This window comes from Schistocerca gregaria, chromosome 3 (assembly GCF_023897955.1).
Source record: "Schistocerca gregaria isolate iqSchGreg1 chromosome 3, iqSchGreg1.2, whole genome shotgun sequence".
In the NCBI taxonomy this organism is placed as follows: domain Eukaryota; kingdom Metazoa; phylum Arthropoda; class Insecta; order Orthoptera; family Acrididae; genus Schistocerca; species Schistocerca gregaria.
Window position 1 is genome coordinate 955208964 of NC_064922.1, and position 17427 is coordinate 955226390.

A 17427-nucleotide genomic window follows, 5' to 3' on the forward strand; every position below is an offset into this window, starting at 1 on the left:
AAGATCATAAGATCTGGATCAGCTTTTAGCTGGTGAATTGCAGTTATTTTTGAAGATGCAAGGTTTAGTTTGCATACTGAGGGATTTGGAGAACGATGGTGAGGCAAGGTTCAAAGTTAAGAAATTCTGGAAAGTTGACACAGAATGATTTGGGGGCAGAGGGGGTGGATCAATGTTGGATGGAGGAATGAACTGCATCAGGCAGGGTTCAACATTGGTCTTTGGCTGGAGGCAAGCTGGTGGCGAAAAAATGTTTCTACTGTACAGACCAGGAGAAGGAGAGAAGGTCTTTAACAAGTTCTGTATGATTGAATTTGAAGTAGGGAAAAAGGTGAGGCTTTGCAGAGGACCGATACTTCTGCAGGGCTGCAGCTTTTGGAGGAAAGGTTCACGACTGTGTTTTGGGTCTGTTTGGGTTCTGGATTCGGTGTGGTGTTGGGAGGAAGTTTTTGAGGTTGTGGTAAATGTAGTAGCTCTGTAACACAGGCTTTGTCAGCTATAAGGAGATGTGCGAGAGGTTAGGAGGCTGTTGTAGGGATGGTGGGTGTGGCAGTCCAAGGTGGGAGTAAGAAGTGAACAGGAGGGAGAGTTTTTTAGGTGGCATTGTACACGTTGCTCTAGTTCCTGGAAGGCAAGAGTTTCAATGCGTGATATGGGATCCAGGAATTTCGAATTACATAGTAGGAGAATTTTGTGGATGGAGAGAAGGTTTGCACCTGATTGATATGGTTTTGCAGTCTATGTTGGTGAGGCTTAAGGACTGGTGGAATCTGAACAGATGGAGGCCATTGTGGAAGGAAGGGGGGCAGCTGGGGTTGGGTAATTTGATGGTAACACCATTTGCAGGGATTCCATGAGCCAAGCAACAATGCAGGAACTGTTTGTAGGACTGGGTTCTGGCTAGAGATAAGGAAACTTTTCTGTATTGATGCAGACTGAAGGAGTGAGTATCCACAGTGGTGGATAAAATCTAGATGGTGAGTAGCAACTATCCTTTTCATAATATTGCTATATTACATCCTGGATTTTCGATTGTTTCACTGATTATTTAACAGCAAATAACATTTTACATGACTATCAGTCCAGTTTCCAGCAAAACTGCAGAATGATGACTGCTTTTATAAAAGTGGAATATGAACTGAAACAAGTTATGGATACACAACAAGTGACTACTGTGTGATTTTTGGGTTTCTGCAAAGTTTTTGATATTGTTGACTTTGACATTCTACTAGTTAAAATCATAAGTCAAAATGTTTCTTAAAGTGTTGTACAGTGGTTCTACTCATATCTTATATTTCACCAACAGTGTGTAATGATCAGAACAAAAAGGTCACAGTGGAGGAATGTACTATCAGAAGTCTCACAAGGTTTAGTATTGAGCCCATTACACTAATTCTTATACATTAATGATGTATCAACTATTCTCTCCCACTGCAAATATCACCTGTATGCTGATGACATTCAGTTACACCTGCATGCAAGTCCAACATACTTGTGGATAGGCATCCAAAATGTAAATGCCAATTTACCTGCCCTGTCAGTGTGGACGCAGAGTGTAAGTATAAACTTAACCCATCTAAAACACAAGCAACCTTAGTTGCTCACAGAAGACTTATTATCCTTTAGTTCAGAAAATTGCTTCCACCACTGATCCTAAATGGCATGGAAACAACTTTTGCTTTCTCTGCAAAGAACTTGGGGTTAATACACAATTGCAATCTGTAAGAAAGAGGCAGCATCATTTCACACACTACAGAAAAATATAAAGAAGTGTTTCCTTTCAAGCTTAACGGGAGTTAGAACCGAAATTTTTTTTATCCACATTTTTGGATTTCTATCTCATTCTAAAATTTGCAATTTTCCTAATAAAATGATATACATACCACTTATAAACTCACATGGGAAGTATTATGAATTAAAAAAAAAAATCTTTAACGGTTGAAAATGTTAATATTTTTACATGCTTTACTTCAAGATCTAATAAAATCAGTAATTTTTTTATATAGAAGGCTGTGAATTGCTGTGTTATAAAGGTCATGTCCAGAAGAGGATGGGCACCAGGTTGAGGAAGCTGAAACAAAGTTTGAGAGACAATTTCTGATCCCAAAACCATAAGAGGCAGGCTGACAGACAAAATGATTGATGAACTACAGCAGTATTATGGGATGACCATTACAAATAATACTGAGAATTTGTTGAAAATGAAGCAGGCAGTAAGAGCTACCTTCTTCCACAGACTGTCAACTAATGAAAAACCAGTACACCACCTCTGCTCTCCTGGACCTGATTAATGGTGCAATTACCAAAATGCCCAGTACTCAAACAGTTCATACAGACATAAACACTCCATTCCATCTGCAGTCATGGATATCATAAAACCTATTTACAGAGACCTGGCAAATCCTTAATTACTGAAGAAGTGTCTCCATGGCGAGACTCAAAATTCCAATGAGTCATACTATAATCTTATATGGAGTCGCTTACCAAAAAATGTTTTTGTTGGGATGAAGAACAAAAGTGGGGGTCAGTGATGCTGTAATTGCTTTTAATGATAACAACATCGGTAAGGTGAAAGTGCTATAGCATATGAGAATCAATCCTGGAGCAAACTGCACCAAAGAATGTGAACAGGCAGACAAGGTTCGCTTTGGTAAAGCAGAGTATGCAACTCAGCTGGCCACTTAGGAGTCCAGAAAGAAGAAAAAACTTGGAAAAAGATAAAGAGGATGATATGCAGTACGGTGCAGGGTGCTCCTGAGTGACTAAAAAAAAAAAAAAAATTAAGCATATATGTAGTAACAGTCTTTTGAAACTTTAGAAGCTGTTCCTGAAAATTTACATTTTCTGTTGCACTTTTCCCTAAATTTCAGAAACCACTTCGAGAAGAGTATTCAAATTTTCAGGGAGTAATAACATACATATCCTAAGTCTACTGAACTAAAAGAAGGACATAATGTCATGTATAATTAAAATTATTTAGGATAACGTATAAAAAAAGTACACAAACTTTTGACCGTGTAATTAAAAAATTGTATTTCTGAAAGCAGTGGCTGAAATGCAATTACTGCAGTTTGGTAGACTCAGAACATACAGTTTAATGCCCTCTAAAAGTTTAATGTCAATGACTACAGTGGTTCTTGAAATACAAGGCGGCCAAATCACTAAATTGAACATTGTCAGAATAGGGCATTACAACTCAAGCTCACAGAGATACTACTCTCAACATTTGACTCTGGTGATGCCATTCTCCTACGGTTTCTGTGCAAAAGCTCAGGTGGGCTGTAATATGCATTGAATGCTTGTGTAATAGTACACCTTTGTGACTTATGATTTTTCAACCATATCACACCAGCCTACAAACAGTTATGATACCTATGTGCTAATAAACACAGACTATCATATTCTATGTTTGCTCTGTCATCTTTTCAATCACTGCACTCCCTCTTATTTATCTTCAGCTCTTACTCACTATCTAAAATACACAGCAAAAATACTCATTCTTAACCAAGTAAAATTCTCTCTGTACCATCACATAGCACTGTCTTGTTTTCTAAATCATTTCTGATATCAGGAACCCAGCTTTGGAACAGTTTTCCTCAGAACACCAGAGAAATTAAATTCCTTACAAACTTCAAAAGATAGCTAATTGTCCACCTATCAGAATAGTCATCTCTTCTACATTCTGTGAAGCTCATTCTCATCAGTCCTCCTCCCCCAGGACTTGTCCCTACCCCATGTTGGCAGAGTCCTCTGTTTACTTGCTGTTCTTTCCTAACTGCCACTGTTGGTATCATTTCAATCTCCTCCTCTTCCTTTATCCATTCCACTTTGGATAATACCGAAAATGGCTTCCAATGTGCTAAGGTAATCCATACCATTCTAAAGGCTTCGTACTAAGGGAAATGGAGAAAGTCCTAACAACTGGTACATTGGAATGTACCCTCTGCCGCACACTACATAGTGGTTTGAAGAGTATAAATGTAGTTGCACATGTAAATGAAATATTCTAAAATATTAGTAGACAATTCAAGGCGAAAAGTGTATCACTGAATTTTGACAAGAGTCAGTACATATTGCTCATAACATTTTACAGAACTCAAATAGTTATGACTACAATCTGTCCAAATAATAAAATTCCACAAGTAGAAAACATTCAGTTTTTGAGACAGGAAAGAGATCATTACTTGGACTGGAAAAACCACATCTTAGACTTTACAAAGTGCCCTATTTTATGATTTGCACTATGCACATTATTATGCATATTTCTGTTCAATAAAAAGTTTTAGAAAATTTTCTGAGAAATATCATACATACAGGAATAACATTTTCAGAATATGGAAATGGTTTACAAGAATTATATCTTGGCATAACAGTACAATATTCAGCAGAGATGTTTCAAAAAGCTTGAAGAATTTTCTGAACTGGATTTTTCTTGTGTGTGAGGGTCATCAAGACAGACACAAAAACATTAAGGTCCTTCATTGTTATCAATATTACTCTCTTCACATTTTTAATGTCATTTAAGATGTTGTATAAATATACAGATACACATTAATGATATGAATATAATAGCGGGAAACATTCCACGTGGGAAAAATATATCTAAAAACAAAGATGCTGTAACTTATCAAACGAAAGCGTAGGTATGTTGACAGAGACATTAACAAACACAAACACATACACACAAATTTCAAGCTTTCGCAACCTATGGTTGCTTCATCAGGAAAGAGGGAAGGAGAGAGAAAGACGAAAGGATGTGGGTTTTAAGGGAGAGGGTAAGGAGTCATTCCAATCCCGGGAGCGGAAAGACTTACCTTAGGGGGAAAAAGGGACAGGTATACACTCGCACATACACACATGTCCATTGCACATATACAGACACAAGCAGACATATGTAAAGATAAAGAGTTTGGGCAGAGATGTCAGTCGAGGCAGAAGTACAGAGGCAAAGATGTTGTTGAATAACAGGTGAGGTATGAGCGGCGACAACTTGAAATTAGCGGAGGTTGAGGCCTGGTGGGTAACGGGAAGAGGGGATATATTGAAGGGCAAGTTCCCATCTCCGGAGTTCGGATAGGTTGGTGGTAGTGGGAAGTATTCAGATAACCCGGAGGGTGTAACACTGTGCCAAGATGTGCTGGCCGTGCACCAAGGCACGTTTAGCCACAGGGTGATCCTCATTACCAACAAACACTGTCTGCCTGTGTCCATTCATGCGAATGGACAGTTTGTTGCTGGTCATTTCCATATAGAAAGCTTCACAGTGTAGGCAGGTCAGCTGGTAAATCACGTGGGTGCTTTCACACGTGGCTCTGCCTTTGATCGTGTACACCTTCCGGGTTACAGTACTGGAGTAGGTGGCGGTGGGAGAGTGCATGGGACAGGTTTTACACCGGGGGGCAGTTACAATGGTAGGAGCCATTGGGTAGGAAAGGTCGTTTGGGGTTTTCATACGGATGAACCAAGAGGTTACGAAGATTAGGTGGACGAGGAAAGACACTCTTGGTGGAGTGGGGAGGATTACATGAAGGATAGATCTCATTTCAGGGCAGGATCTGAGGAAGTCGTATCACTGCTGGAGAGCCACATTCAGAGTCTGATCCAGTCCCGGAAAGTATCCTGTCACAAGTGGGGCACTTTTGGGGTTCTTCTGTAGGAGGTTCTGGGTTTGAGGGGATGAGGAAGTGGCTCTGGTTATTTGCTTCTGAACCAGGTCGGGAGGGTAGTTGTGGGATGCAAAAGCTGTTTTCAGGTTGTTGGTGTAATGGTTCAGGGATTCAGGACTGGAGCAGATTCGTTTACCACGAAGACCCAGGCTGTAGGGAAGGGACCGTTTGATATGGAATGGGTGGCAGCTGTCATAATGGAGGTATTGTTGCTTGTTGGTGGGTTTGATGTGGACGGTTGTGTGAAGCTGGCCATTAGACAGATGGAGGTCAACGTCGAGGAAAGTGGCATAGGATTTGGAGTAGGAGCATGGGAATCTGAGGTTGGAGAGGAAATTCTGGAGTTCTTCTTCATTGTGAGTCAAGATCATGAAGATGTCATCAATAAATCTGTACCAAACTTTGGGTTGGCAGGCCTGGGTAACCAAGAAGGCTTCCTCTAAGCGCCCCTTAAATAGGTTGGCCTACAGGGGGGCCATCCTGGTACCCATGGCTGTTCCCTTTAATTGTTGGTATGTCTGGCCTTCGAAAGTGCAGAAGTTGTGAGTTAGGATGAAGCTGGCTAAGGAATGAAGAAAGAGGTTTTAGGTAGGGTGGCAAGTGATTGGAGTGAAAGGAAGTGCTCCATCACAGTAAGTTCACTACAGGATCAACATAGCTCAGCTTTAAGCAACACTTTATCGACTTTTTTCACACCGGATCTCCAGTTGCTTTCTAGTTCACTTTTATCTCTCCCCATACATTTTTATTTTTATTTTCATTTCAGCCTGATGTTACACTTTCCACCTTCTAATACCATGTCACCCTCACAACATCTCCACAGCTACCCCATTAAGTTTTATTTACATGCCTTTGCCCTAGCAAGATTACACTCTCATATTTTATTTACTCAGGATTGTCTGACATTTGGCATTACCCCCAAAGGCCTCACACTTAAAGTTCCCATCTCTGGCTGCAATCCTCCTTTCCATCAGTCCTTATACCAGTTCCAAACTGCACGATCCATAGCCCTCACCGGCCTAATCCTTCACCTATACATCGACTCGGCCAATGAACACATCCGTCAACTCCTATCCTTAATAAAAGTCCTCAATCATTCCTCTCGCACATCCACAACGGCTGTTCAGAGCATCCTCCTACAAGCCAACTGCAAATTAGAACAGCATGCCACCCTCCACCTCAAAAAACTATCCAATCTCCTGGTTTCCCACCTCCGGAAAGGCAACTCACTCACCCTCCACAACCTTTCCAGCAAACCTCAAGCTCCTCTTATTGCACATAGACCCAGTCTCTCCCATCTACTCAATATCCCACTTCCAGCTCCACTCCCCCCAAAACCTCTAAATTCTAATCAACACAATCTGGAACCACAACACCCCAATTAAGTAGTTAACCTTTCCTCCAAAACTCTCTCCCAATCTGAAACCTCTGTCCTATCCAAAGGCCTCACCTTCAGCCCTACTCCCAGATTCAACCAAACTGCCCTCAAAGATTTACTATCCTACACCCATACTCATTGCTGGAAACATCACTTTGCCGTGAAGAAAAATAATCATAATCCTATTCCTAATGATCCAACTCCCCAAGACACTATCCAAATTGAACCCTGCCTGGAACAGTTCTGTCCTCCGTCACAACGGGACCCACCTCCTCTTCCTCAAAATCACCCTCTCCAAACCTTCCAGGAATTTCTCACTTCCAGCCTTGCCTCTCAGTCCTTCTTGGAAAACCTTGATCCTACTCCCAACATCACCACAGCTGAAGCCCAGGCTATCTGTGACCTGAAGGCTGACGGATCCATCGTAATTCTTCCGGCGAACAAGGGTTCTACGACCATGGTACTTGATCATCGGGAATATGTGGCTGAGGGACTGTGTCAGCTATCACACAACACTACAGACAAAGTTTGCCAAAGTAATCCCATTCCTGATGTCCAGGCGGAGCTTTAAGGAATCCTCAGAAACTTAGGTCCCCTACAAAACCTTTCACCTGACTCCATCAACCTCCTGACCCCACTGACACCTCACACACCTACCTTCTACCTACTTCCTAAAATTCACAAACCCAATCATCCCGGCTGCCCCATTGTACATGGTTACCAAGTCCCCACACAATGTATCTCTGCCTACGTAGATCAAAACCTTCAACCCATTACATGCAGTCTCCCATCCTTCATCAAACACACCAACCACTTTCTTGAACGCCTGGAATCCTTACCCAGTCTGTTTCCCCCGGAAACCATCCTTGTAACCGTTGATGCCACTTCCCTATACACAAATATCCCGCACGTCCAGGGCCTCGCTGCAATGGAGCACTTCCTTTCACGCCGACCACCTGCCACCCTACCTAAAACCTCTTTCCTCATTACCTTAGCCAGCTTCATCCTAACTCACAACTTCTGCACTTTCGAAGGCCAGACATACCAACAATTAAAGGAAACAGCCATGGGTACCAGGATGGCCCCCTCGTAAGCCAACCTATTTAAGGGGTGCTTAGAGGAAGCCTTCTTGGTTACCCAGGCCTGCCAACCCAAAGTTTGGTACAGATTTATTGATGACATCTTCATGATCTGGACTCACAGTGAAGAAGAACTCCAGAATTTCCTCTCCAACCTCAACTCCTTTGTTTCCATCAGATTCACCTGGTCCTACTCCAATTCCCATGCCAATTTCCACATCCGCCCACATCAAACCCACCAACAAACAACAGTACCTCCATTATGACAACTGCCACCCATTCCATATCAAACAGTCCCTTCCCTACAGCCTGGGTCTTCGTGGCAAACGAATCTGCTCCAGTCCTGAATCCCTGAACCATTACACCAACAACCTGAAAACAGCTTTTGCATCCCACAACTACCCTCTCGACCTGGTTCAGAAGCAAATAACCAGAGCCACTTCCTCATCCCCTCAAACCCAGAACCTCCCACAGAAATACCCCAACAGTGCCTCACCTGCGACAGGATACTTTCTGGGACTGGATCAGACTATGAATGTGGCTCTCCAGCAGTGATACAACTACCTCAGATCCTGCCCTGAAATGAGATCCATCCTTCATGAAATCCTCCCCACTCCACCAAGAGTGTCTTTCCTCATCCACCTAATCTTCGTAACCTCTTGGTTCATCACTATGAAATCCCCAAGCCACCTTTCCTACCCGCTGGCTCCTACCATTGTAACTGCCCCCGGTGTAAAACCTGCCCCATGCACCCTCCCACCACCACCTACTCCAGTCCTGTAACCTGGAAGGTGTACACGATCAAAGGCAGAGCCACGTGTGAAAGCACCCACGTGATTTACCAACTGACCTGCCTACACTGTGAAGCTTTCTATGTGGGAACGACCAGCAACAAATTGTCCATTCGCATGAACAGACACAGGAAGACAGTGTTTGTTGGTAATGAGGATCGCCCTGTGGCTAAACATGCCTTGGTGCACGGCCAGCACATCTTGGCACAGTGTTACACCCTCCGGGTTATCTGGATACTTCCCACTACCACCAACCTATCACAACTCCAGAGATGGGAACTTGCCCTTCAATATATCCCCTCTTCCCGTTACCCACCAGGCCTCAATCTCCGCTAATTTCAAGTTGTCGCCGCTCATACCTCACCTGTCATTCAACAACATCTTTGCCTCTGTACTTCTGCCTCAACTGACATCTCTACCCATACTCTTTATCTTTACACATGTCTGCTTGTGTCTGTATATGTGCAGATGGACATGTGTGTATGTGCGAGTGTATACCTGTCTCGTCTTTCCGCTCCCGGGATTGGAATGACTCCTTACCCTCTCCCTTAAAACCCACATCCTTTCGTCTTTCCCTCTCCTTCCCTCTTTCCTGATGAAGCAACCGTGGGTTGCGAAAGCTTGAAATTTGTGTGTGTGTGTGTGTGTGTGTGTGTGTGTGTGTGTGTGTGTTAATGTCTATCAACACACCAACTGTTTCGTTTGGTAAGTTACAGCATCTTTGTTTTTAGATATACAGAAACACACATTTTAACTACTTGTTAAAGCATATTATCTGCCTTGTGATAAATACAGTGGTGTTTAACTTTTTATTCATCATTCCTGTCTACTCCACAATAAAGCACCTTCACATTATAAATATTTAATCACAGAAGTTTTTATTATGATTCATATTAATACTTTCATATTATAATAGATTTCAGATTATTTCGTTTGTTTCATTTGACTGTTTGGTACAACTTGTCTTCTTTGTTTTTCAGCATCTTTTTTTCTGCAGTCACAGTTACATAGCTTACACAGGTTAAAAAAAATAAAAAATCTTTTGTGGCCATAACAAAGTATCATAAGGACTAAACATGTCTTGCTTTATCTTAAAACATCTTTGGTGGTCACTGTAACAATATAATTTCCCTCACACTTTTGGTATGCTAAGACCATGAACAGTTCCCATGCATCATCACACTGCCATGAACAAATAATTATTATCACTGCTTGTGGTTTTTTGGCATTAGGACTCATCAACACTAAATATATTCACATTTTTGCGTTGTGAAGAACCACTTCCATCTCACCAATTCATGCACTTTTTTTATATGTGGCATGCATTTGTCTTTTGTTTATTTTTGGTGACAGCTTGAGCTTCTGCTATCTCTCTCTCTCTCTCTCTCTCTCTCTCTCTCTCTCTCTCTCTCTCTCTCTCTGTGTGTGTGTGTGTGTGTGTGTGTGTGTGTGTGTGTGTGTGTGTGTGTGTGTTTGTAAATTACTGCTTTACTATGGTACAGTGTGTGTGATCTAGGGTGGGGATATTGCCCAGTTTCTGTAATGCTATTTTGTGGTGTCTAGGGGAGATGTTCTTTATCTGCTACATGTTTTATTAGCTTGGTAGCTGATGTTTGTTCAATCACTGATTAAGTGTTTCTTATTATTGGCTTTTGGATGTAGAAGTTCTCTTTTAGGGTTAGGAGATGTTTTTTATTACAGTAGCTGACTATTTTCATAACTGTTCCTATTTTGGTAGGGTGGTGTTTTTCTTATCAGAGGTGTTCCGCAAATGTTGAATGATTGGTACCATATTTCCAAGCACTTTTACGCTTTTTATATATTACTTCAACAGTTATGCTGGTCTGTTATACAGAGTAAATATCTCTGGAGTGAGAAATGTGTTCTGCGCATGTTGTCAACATTAAACCAGGACTGTCACATGTTTTCGGGACTTCACTGTGTGTGTGTGCTTTCCGCAGAGTTTGAAGTTTATAATATCAAGAGTTTTTGTTGTGTTTCACCGTTTGTTGAAAGTGTAATAGCGATGGTGAATTACTGTTGTTGCTACGGATGCAAAGAAAAATATGTGAAAGGAGGGATATTAACTTTTCATGGGTGTTATGTTTAAAAATTTCGAGACGCATTATAATTAAGGCTTGATTCTGTAGTCCTATTTTTCTACGATTTTATGACTATATAATAGATATTACAACTCGTACAAAAGCTTACAAACAATCGCTTCCTCTCATAAATTTGCTAGTGTAACAGGAAAGCAAGTGGTTAGTTGTTTCAACAAATACTATCCTCCATGCATTTATCAGTGACTTGTCAATTATGTATATAGATTTGAAAGACGGGAGACAGGTAAATTCAATGGAGTGGGAGTCTGTTAATTGTCTTCGTATAATGTGTGTGTCCAAACCTTTTTGTTTACTATAAAGATACAGTAGGAGACCATGTTAAGTGTGTCTAGGACATGGAGAATGATTATGTCCGATTTATATTTTAGTTTACTGAAGGATGAACAACGAGTAAAGATGTGGCTCCAGAAAATAAGGAGGAGTAATTTTGTCCCCACAAAATATTCCAAAGTATGTTCAAAACACTTTGAAGAGGTATGTTTAGACAGAGGAAAATTTGGATGTGTATGGCTGAAGGTAGATGCTATACCAACTATTTTTAATTTTCCACAGCACCTACTACCAATTTCTGCAATCAGCTTAAATACATTTTCTGCACAAATCAAATAAAAAACACAATAATGTAGCTAATCAAAGTACATATTCATCTTCTTTGGTGTATTTTGCCTTCAATTTATTATCTTCACCATTTGATTAAGAAGTGTAAAATATTAGTAAACATGTCCCCAAACTCTTTTATTTGTGTCACTTTCTACTTCCCTTAATGGTGTTATATGGGTTGACTGTTACATGACCAACTGTATTTGCTTTACAGTACATTTATTCTCTGATCGCCTCCCCTCCCCCCCCCCCCCCCCCCCTCCTTCTTACACAGTCTACTATTTACTTAATAAACTGGGAGAAAGTACGTAAAATGCATTAAATAAACACTTCAAAGTGTCACCAGTAAGAAAAATTGTGCTTTAGGTCACAAAAACGAGAAAATAAATACGCAGAAATAGCAGAAAAAAGACTAATTAGCAGGGATATAATCACTAATGTGTGGCAAATTCGGTGTTTTTCAGACACTTGCAAAAGTAGTAGCGTACTGTCAAGTCGTTTTGCAAGACTATCACTGCAAAAATGTACGTCAGGCTCTGTAATATTATAAAGTGCCATATCATACCAAAAACTACCAAAAATCGAGTGCATCTGAACTGCGGCACTTATCGCACAGATGCAGAATGCAATATCACTTGCCCTTAAAAGTTACGTAGCTGGTTTATTCCCTGTATCAAATGGATACTCTTAAAATGTCTGCGCAACATATATAAGTAATCCACAACGCATATGAAAAGAATCCATCTGTGCTAGGGATGTAGTGACATTCGAAAAATACAGGGCTCTATACGGCCAAATACACAACGTCCCAAGAACACGTGACCAGGCTGGCAATGTATGTACACAACACAAAATCTGTTCTGCGCATGTGAATGCTCACTCCAGAGATATTTACTCTATGGTCTGCTACCAGTACAGAGCATTACAGCTGTTACAGTGGAGCTGGTAAATGTCAGACTTTTGGTATACATCAGTATCGTCTTCCTTCTTTAGACATTTTTGTAGTGAGTTCTTGACTTTGGTATGCTTTTTATTCCTTGTTTCTTGAGGATGCTCCCACTACTGTGTGTCAATTTGTTTCTGTATGTGAGTGTGTAGTACTAGCTGGTCTGTTGAACTTCTGTTTCATGCTCTTGTTGTGCAGCAGTGGTATTATTGGTGTGTGTGTGTGTGTGTGTGTGTGTGTGTGTGTGTGTGTGTGTGGTGGACGCTTTAACTCTTTGGATTATTATTATTATTTCTTTCTTATCTCAGACGTTATGTCTGGACAAAAGTAGAGAGTGACGAGCGTGACTTCCTTTTAACTGTACGGTATATATTATATTGCATTTAGGAACTTTCGGGTAATTGAACATGTATCAATAATTACAGATTTCTGTAGTTGTATATATAAGTTTGGATGTAGCTGTATTGCATTGATGTACTGGTGGATATTGTGTGGTATGACTCCTGTAGTTGATAGTATAATTAGTATAATGTCTCCAGTACATTTTGTGGTGCATACTAGTATGTGGGAACGTGTTGTTTTATAAGTTTATGTTGTAAGGCAAGCTGTTGATGTATTATTTTTGCTACATTGTCATGTCTTCTGGGGTATTCTGTATTTGCTAGTATTGTACATCCGCTTGTGATGTGATCTACTGTTTCTATTTGTTGCTTGCAAAGTCTGCATTTATCTGTTGTGGTATTGGGATCTTTAATAATATGCTTACTGTAATATCTGGTGTTTATTGTTTGATCCTGTATTGCAATCATGAATCCTTCCATCTCACTGTATATATTGCCTTTTCTTAGCCATGTGCTGGCTGCGTCTTGATCGATGTGTGGCTGTATTAGATGATACGGGTGCTTGCCATGTAGTGTTTTCTTTTTCCAATTTACTTTCTTCGTATCTATTGATGTTATGTGATCTAAAGGGTTGTAGAAGTGGTTATGAAATTGCAGTGGTGTAGCCGATGTATTTATATGAGTGATTGCTTTGTGTATTTTGCTAGTTTCTGCTCATTCTAGAAAGAATTTTCTTAAATTGTCTACCTGTCCATAATGTAGGTTTTTTTTATGTCAATAAATCCCCTTCCTCCTTCCTTTCTGCTTAATGAGAATCTTTCTGTTGCTGAATGTATGTGATGTATTCTATATTTGTGGCATTGTGATCGTGTAAGTGTATTGAGTGCTTCTAGGTCTGTGTTACTCCATTTCACTACTCCAAATGAGTAGGTCAATATTGGTATAGCATAAGTATTTATAGCTTTTGTTTTGTTTCTTGCTGTCAATTCTGTTTTCAGTATTTTTGTTAGTCTTTGTTTATATTTTTCTTTTTGTTCTTCTTTAATATTTGTATTATCTATTCCTATTTTTTGTCTGTATCCTACATATTTATAGGCATCTGTTTTTTCCATCGCTTCTATGCAATCGCTGTCGTTATCTAATATGTAATCTTCTTGTTTAGTGTGTTTTCCCTTGACTGTGCTATTTTTCTTACATTTGTCTGTTCCAAAAGCCATATTTACATCATTGCTGAATACTTCTGTTATCTTTAGTAATTGGTTGAGTTGTTGATTTGTTGCTGCCAGTAATTTTAGATCATCCATGTATAGCAAATGTGTGATTTTGTGTGGGTATATTCCAGTAATATTGTATCCATAATTTGTATTATTTAGCATGTTGGATAGTGGGTTCAGAGCAAGGCAGAACCAGAAAGGACTTAATGAGTCTCCTTGGTATATTCCACACTTAATCTGTATTGGCTGTGATGTGATATAATTTGAATTTGTTTGATTATTAAGTGTGGTTTTCCAATTTTTCATTACTATGTTTAGGAACTGTATCAATTTAGGATCTACTTTGTATATTTCCAATATTTGTAGTAACCATGAGTGGGGTACACTATCAAAAGCTTTTCGGTAATCAATGTATGCGTAGTGTAGCTACCTTTGTTTAGTTTTAGCTTGATATGTTATCCCGGCATCTATTATCAGTTGTTCTTTACATCCTCGTGCTCCTTTGCAACAGCCTTTTTGTTCTTCATTTATAATTTTGTTCTGTGTTGTATGTGTCATTAATTTCTGTGTAATGACTGAAGTTAATATTTTATATATTGTTGGTGGGGCATGTTATGGGGCGGTATTTAGCTGGGTTTGTTGTGTCTGGTTGATCTTTAGGTTTCATATAAGTTATTCCATGTGTAAGTGTATCAGGGAATGTGTATGGGTCTGCAATGTAACTGTTAAATACTTTAGTTAGATGTGAATGTGTTGAGGTGAACTTTTTTAGTCAGAAATTTGCTATTTTATCTTTTCCAGGGGCTTTCCAATTGTGAGTAGAATTAATTGCTTTGGTGACTTCATGTCACTAAAAGGGGGGTTAGCCCTATTAGTGGTTTGTTCTTTTCGTCGCCTTTTACGACTGGCAGAACACTCCAGAGGCCTATTCTTTTCCCGGGCCTCCACGGGGATTATTATTATTATTATTATTATTATTATTATTATTATTATTATTATTAGAGATTATTGACATCCATCATTCTTGCTGTCTGAATTATTATGTCATGCCCATTACTATTGTTGTGTTTGTCAAGTGGTACTGTGGTTAGCCTGTGAAGCTCATGTCTGAAAGCTAATTCTTTTTGGACCTGTTGGTGGTTAGATGATTGGTATACTACTGCGTCTGAAGTGGTGTTTTTCCTGTAAATGCTGAAGGAGTGTTGGTTATTTTCTTTGTGATGGATATATCTAGGAAGTTTATTTGGCTGGACTGTTCTTTCTCTAAAGTGAAATTTATTTTTCTGTGTTGTGTGTTTAACTACAAATGTGTGCAGTTGGTCTATCTTATTCTCTGGTTCACTACGAAGCAGAGGATGTCATCCATTTTTCTCTGCCAGTACTGAATACTGTATTTTCCTGGTATTATTTTCTTCAGTAATATTCTTTCTACTATTTTGTTCATGAAGATATTACACTAGATCGCGTGTTATAATTGGCATTTCTCTTCCTTGTCGGTAGAATTCTTTGCTGTCTTCAAAGTAGTTTTGATCGGTATTAAACGTGCGCTTATTTCTGTCGTGTGTTCGTCACTGTAATTATTTAGATATTGTTCTGTTATCTTCATTGTTTCTTTGACTGGGACTGTTGAGCATATGTTTTTCCACATCAAATTAGACCAAAATAGCTGTACCCAGGACATATAAGTCTTTTTATGTGGCTTATTAGTTCATCTGTGCTCTGTAATTTTGTGTTTCATATAGCTGTGTGAGTACATTTAATATGTCTGGTGTGGATGAATGAGGGTGCCTTCCCACAGTTTTATGACTGGTCTTATGGGAGTATTTACTTTATGAATCTTGGGTTAGCTCTGGAGTTTTGGAGCACTAGGATTCATACACGAGCTTTTTATCTGTCATAAAAGTGTGTAATTTACAGTCTTTAAAATATTTTTCATTTTTGTGTGGAATCTGTTTCTGGGGTCTGATTTTAGTTTTGTGATTTTATTCTGTGGTATGAATTCTTGTGTATTCACAAGAATCACTGTGTTCCCCTGTCTGCCTAAGTCATGATTATGTTTTCTATGTGTAGTTTCTCTCTGAGGGATTTCAGAGTTTTAGCTTCTGTGATTATCTCTCATTTTATTGTGTCCCACGTCTTGTATCTATCATGCTTTTGATTTGTTTGCCTATTAATTCTCTTCTCAAGCTTATGTTCACAGTGCTTGTGTCCTCTTTTTGTTCTCCAATTTCATGATCAAATTTTCTACATAACATTCATTTACTTTTGTGCTTACATTGTGTCTTAAACCTTTCTGCACTAGCATCCTTAAGTTTGTTGTCTGTGTGGTTTATATGGCATGAGTATAATTAATGTGTGTGTCTCCACTTGTTTTGGTGTGTTTGACATTTTTGTTTGTCCATAAGTATCTTCTGTTTCTTAAACTGACCTTGCTTTAACTGTTCTGACTTACACATGTGCTCCTCAAGTTTGTCTAATATATATCGGGGGGGGGGGGGGGGGGGGGGGGGGGGTGGTGGTGGTGGTGTTGTTATTTTATAGTGTCAGCTAAATGCAAGCATGTTGTTTCACTTCACTTTTTTTTTTTTTTTTGTGTGTGTACTGTTTCCTTATTTCACTTGCAGGCTGGCATTTTTGAGCTAATGACTTTGCTCTTTGAGTTGCATGTGAACTTTTTCTGATAATCACATCACCATATTTAGATAACAGGTTATTAAATTTACAGTGTTTAGTACTGAAATGAATTGCATCTCTTTGTCCCTCATCTCAAATACCTTGGAGCAATGTAATGGGATACAATTCATGTACTGTAATATAAATTACTTTGTAACCACAAGAAGTCACATCATCAATCACTCTTTCTGTATTATATTCACCAATAAAAAAAGAAGAAACATTTGCAACCATGATACGTTTAATGTAGCTTGTAGTTGAAACAATGATGTTCATAGATAATAAATAAATAGAAGTAATAAAGTTTGTACAAACAAATAAGATATCCATGCAGAAAATTTCCAAGTAATGTTCAATTTTGTGTGATCATTTAGCATAAAATAATGAATAACAGCTATTTAGTAAATGTTGTCAGGGTTTTTAATAGCGGATACACATATTCACAGCCTAATTTTTACACTCTAGTTTGAACTGAATGTTGTCACACTTGTAATTTAAATAAGTTGCAATTATAGCAGTGTGAAATTATCTTGTTTCAGACTACTTGCACTGTCATTAAAACAATATATTTTATGTACCTGCCTGAGAACTCTTTCTGTAACACGCGATCTAGTGT

General features: G+C 39.3%; 1 protein-coding gene across 1 annotated transcript in view; it reads right to left on the minus strand.

The window, feature by feature from the left end:
- LOC126355725 (WD repeat-containing protein 91) overlaps positions 1-17427 on the minus strand; it is a 219661-nt gene that overhangs the window by 138727 nt on the left and 63507 nt on the right. Inside the window, exon 5 of the mRNA XM_050006093.1 lies at positions 17390-17406. Within this exon, the coding sequence (XP_049862050.1) occupies positions 17390-17406 (17 nt within the window). The remainder of the gene's footprint in view (positions 1-17389; positions 17407-17427) is intronic.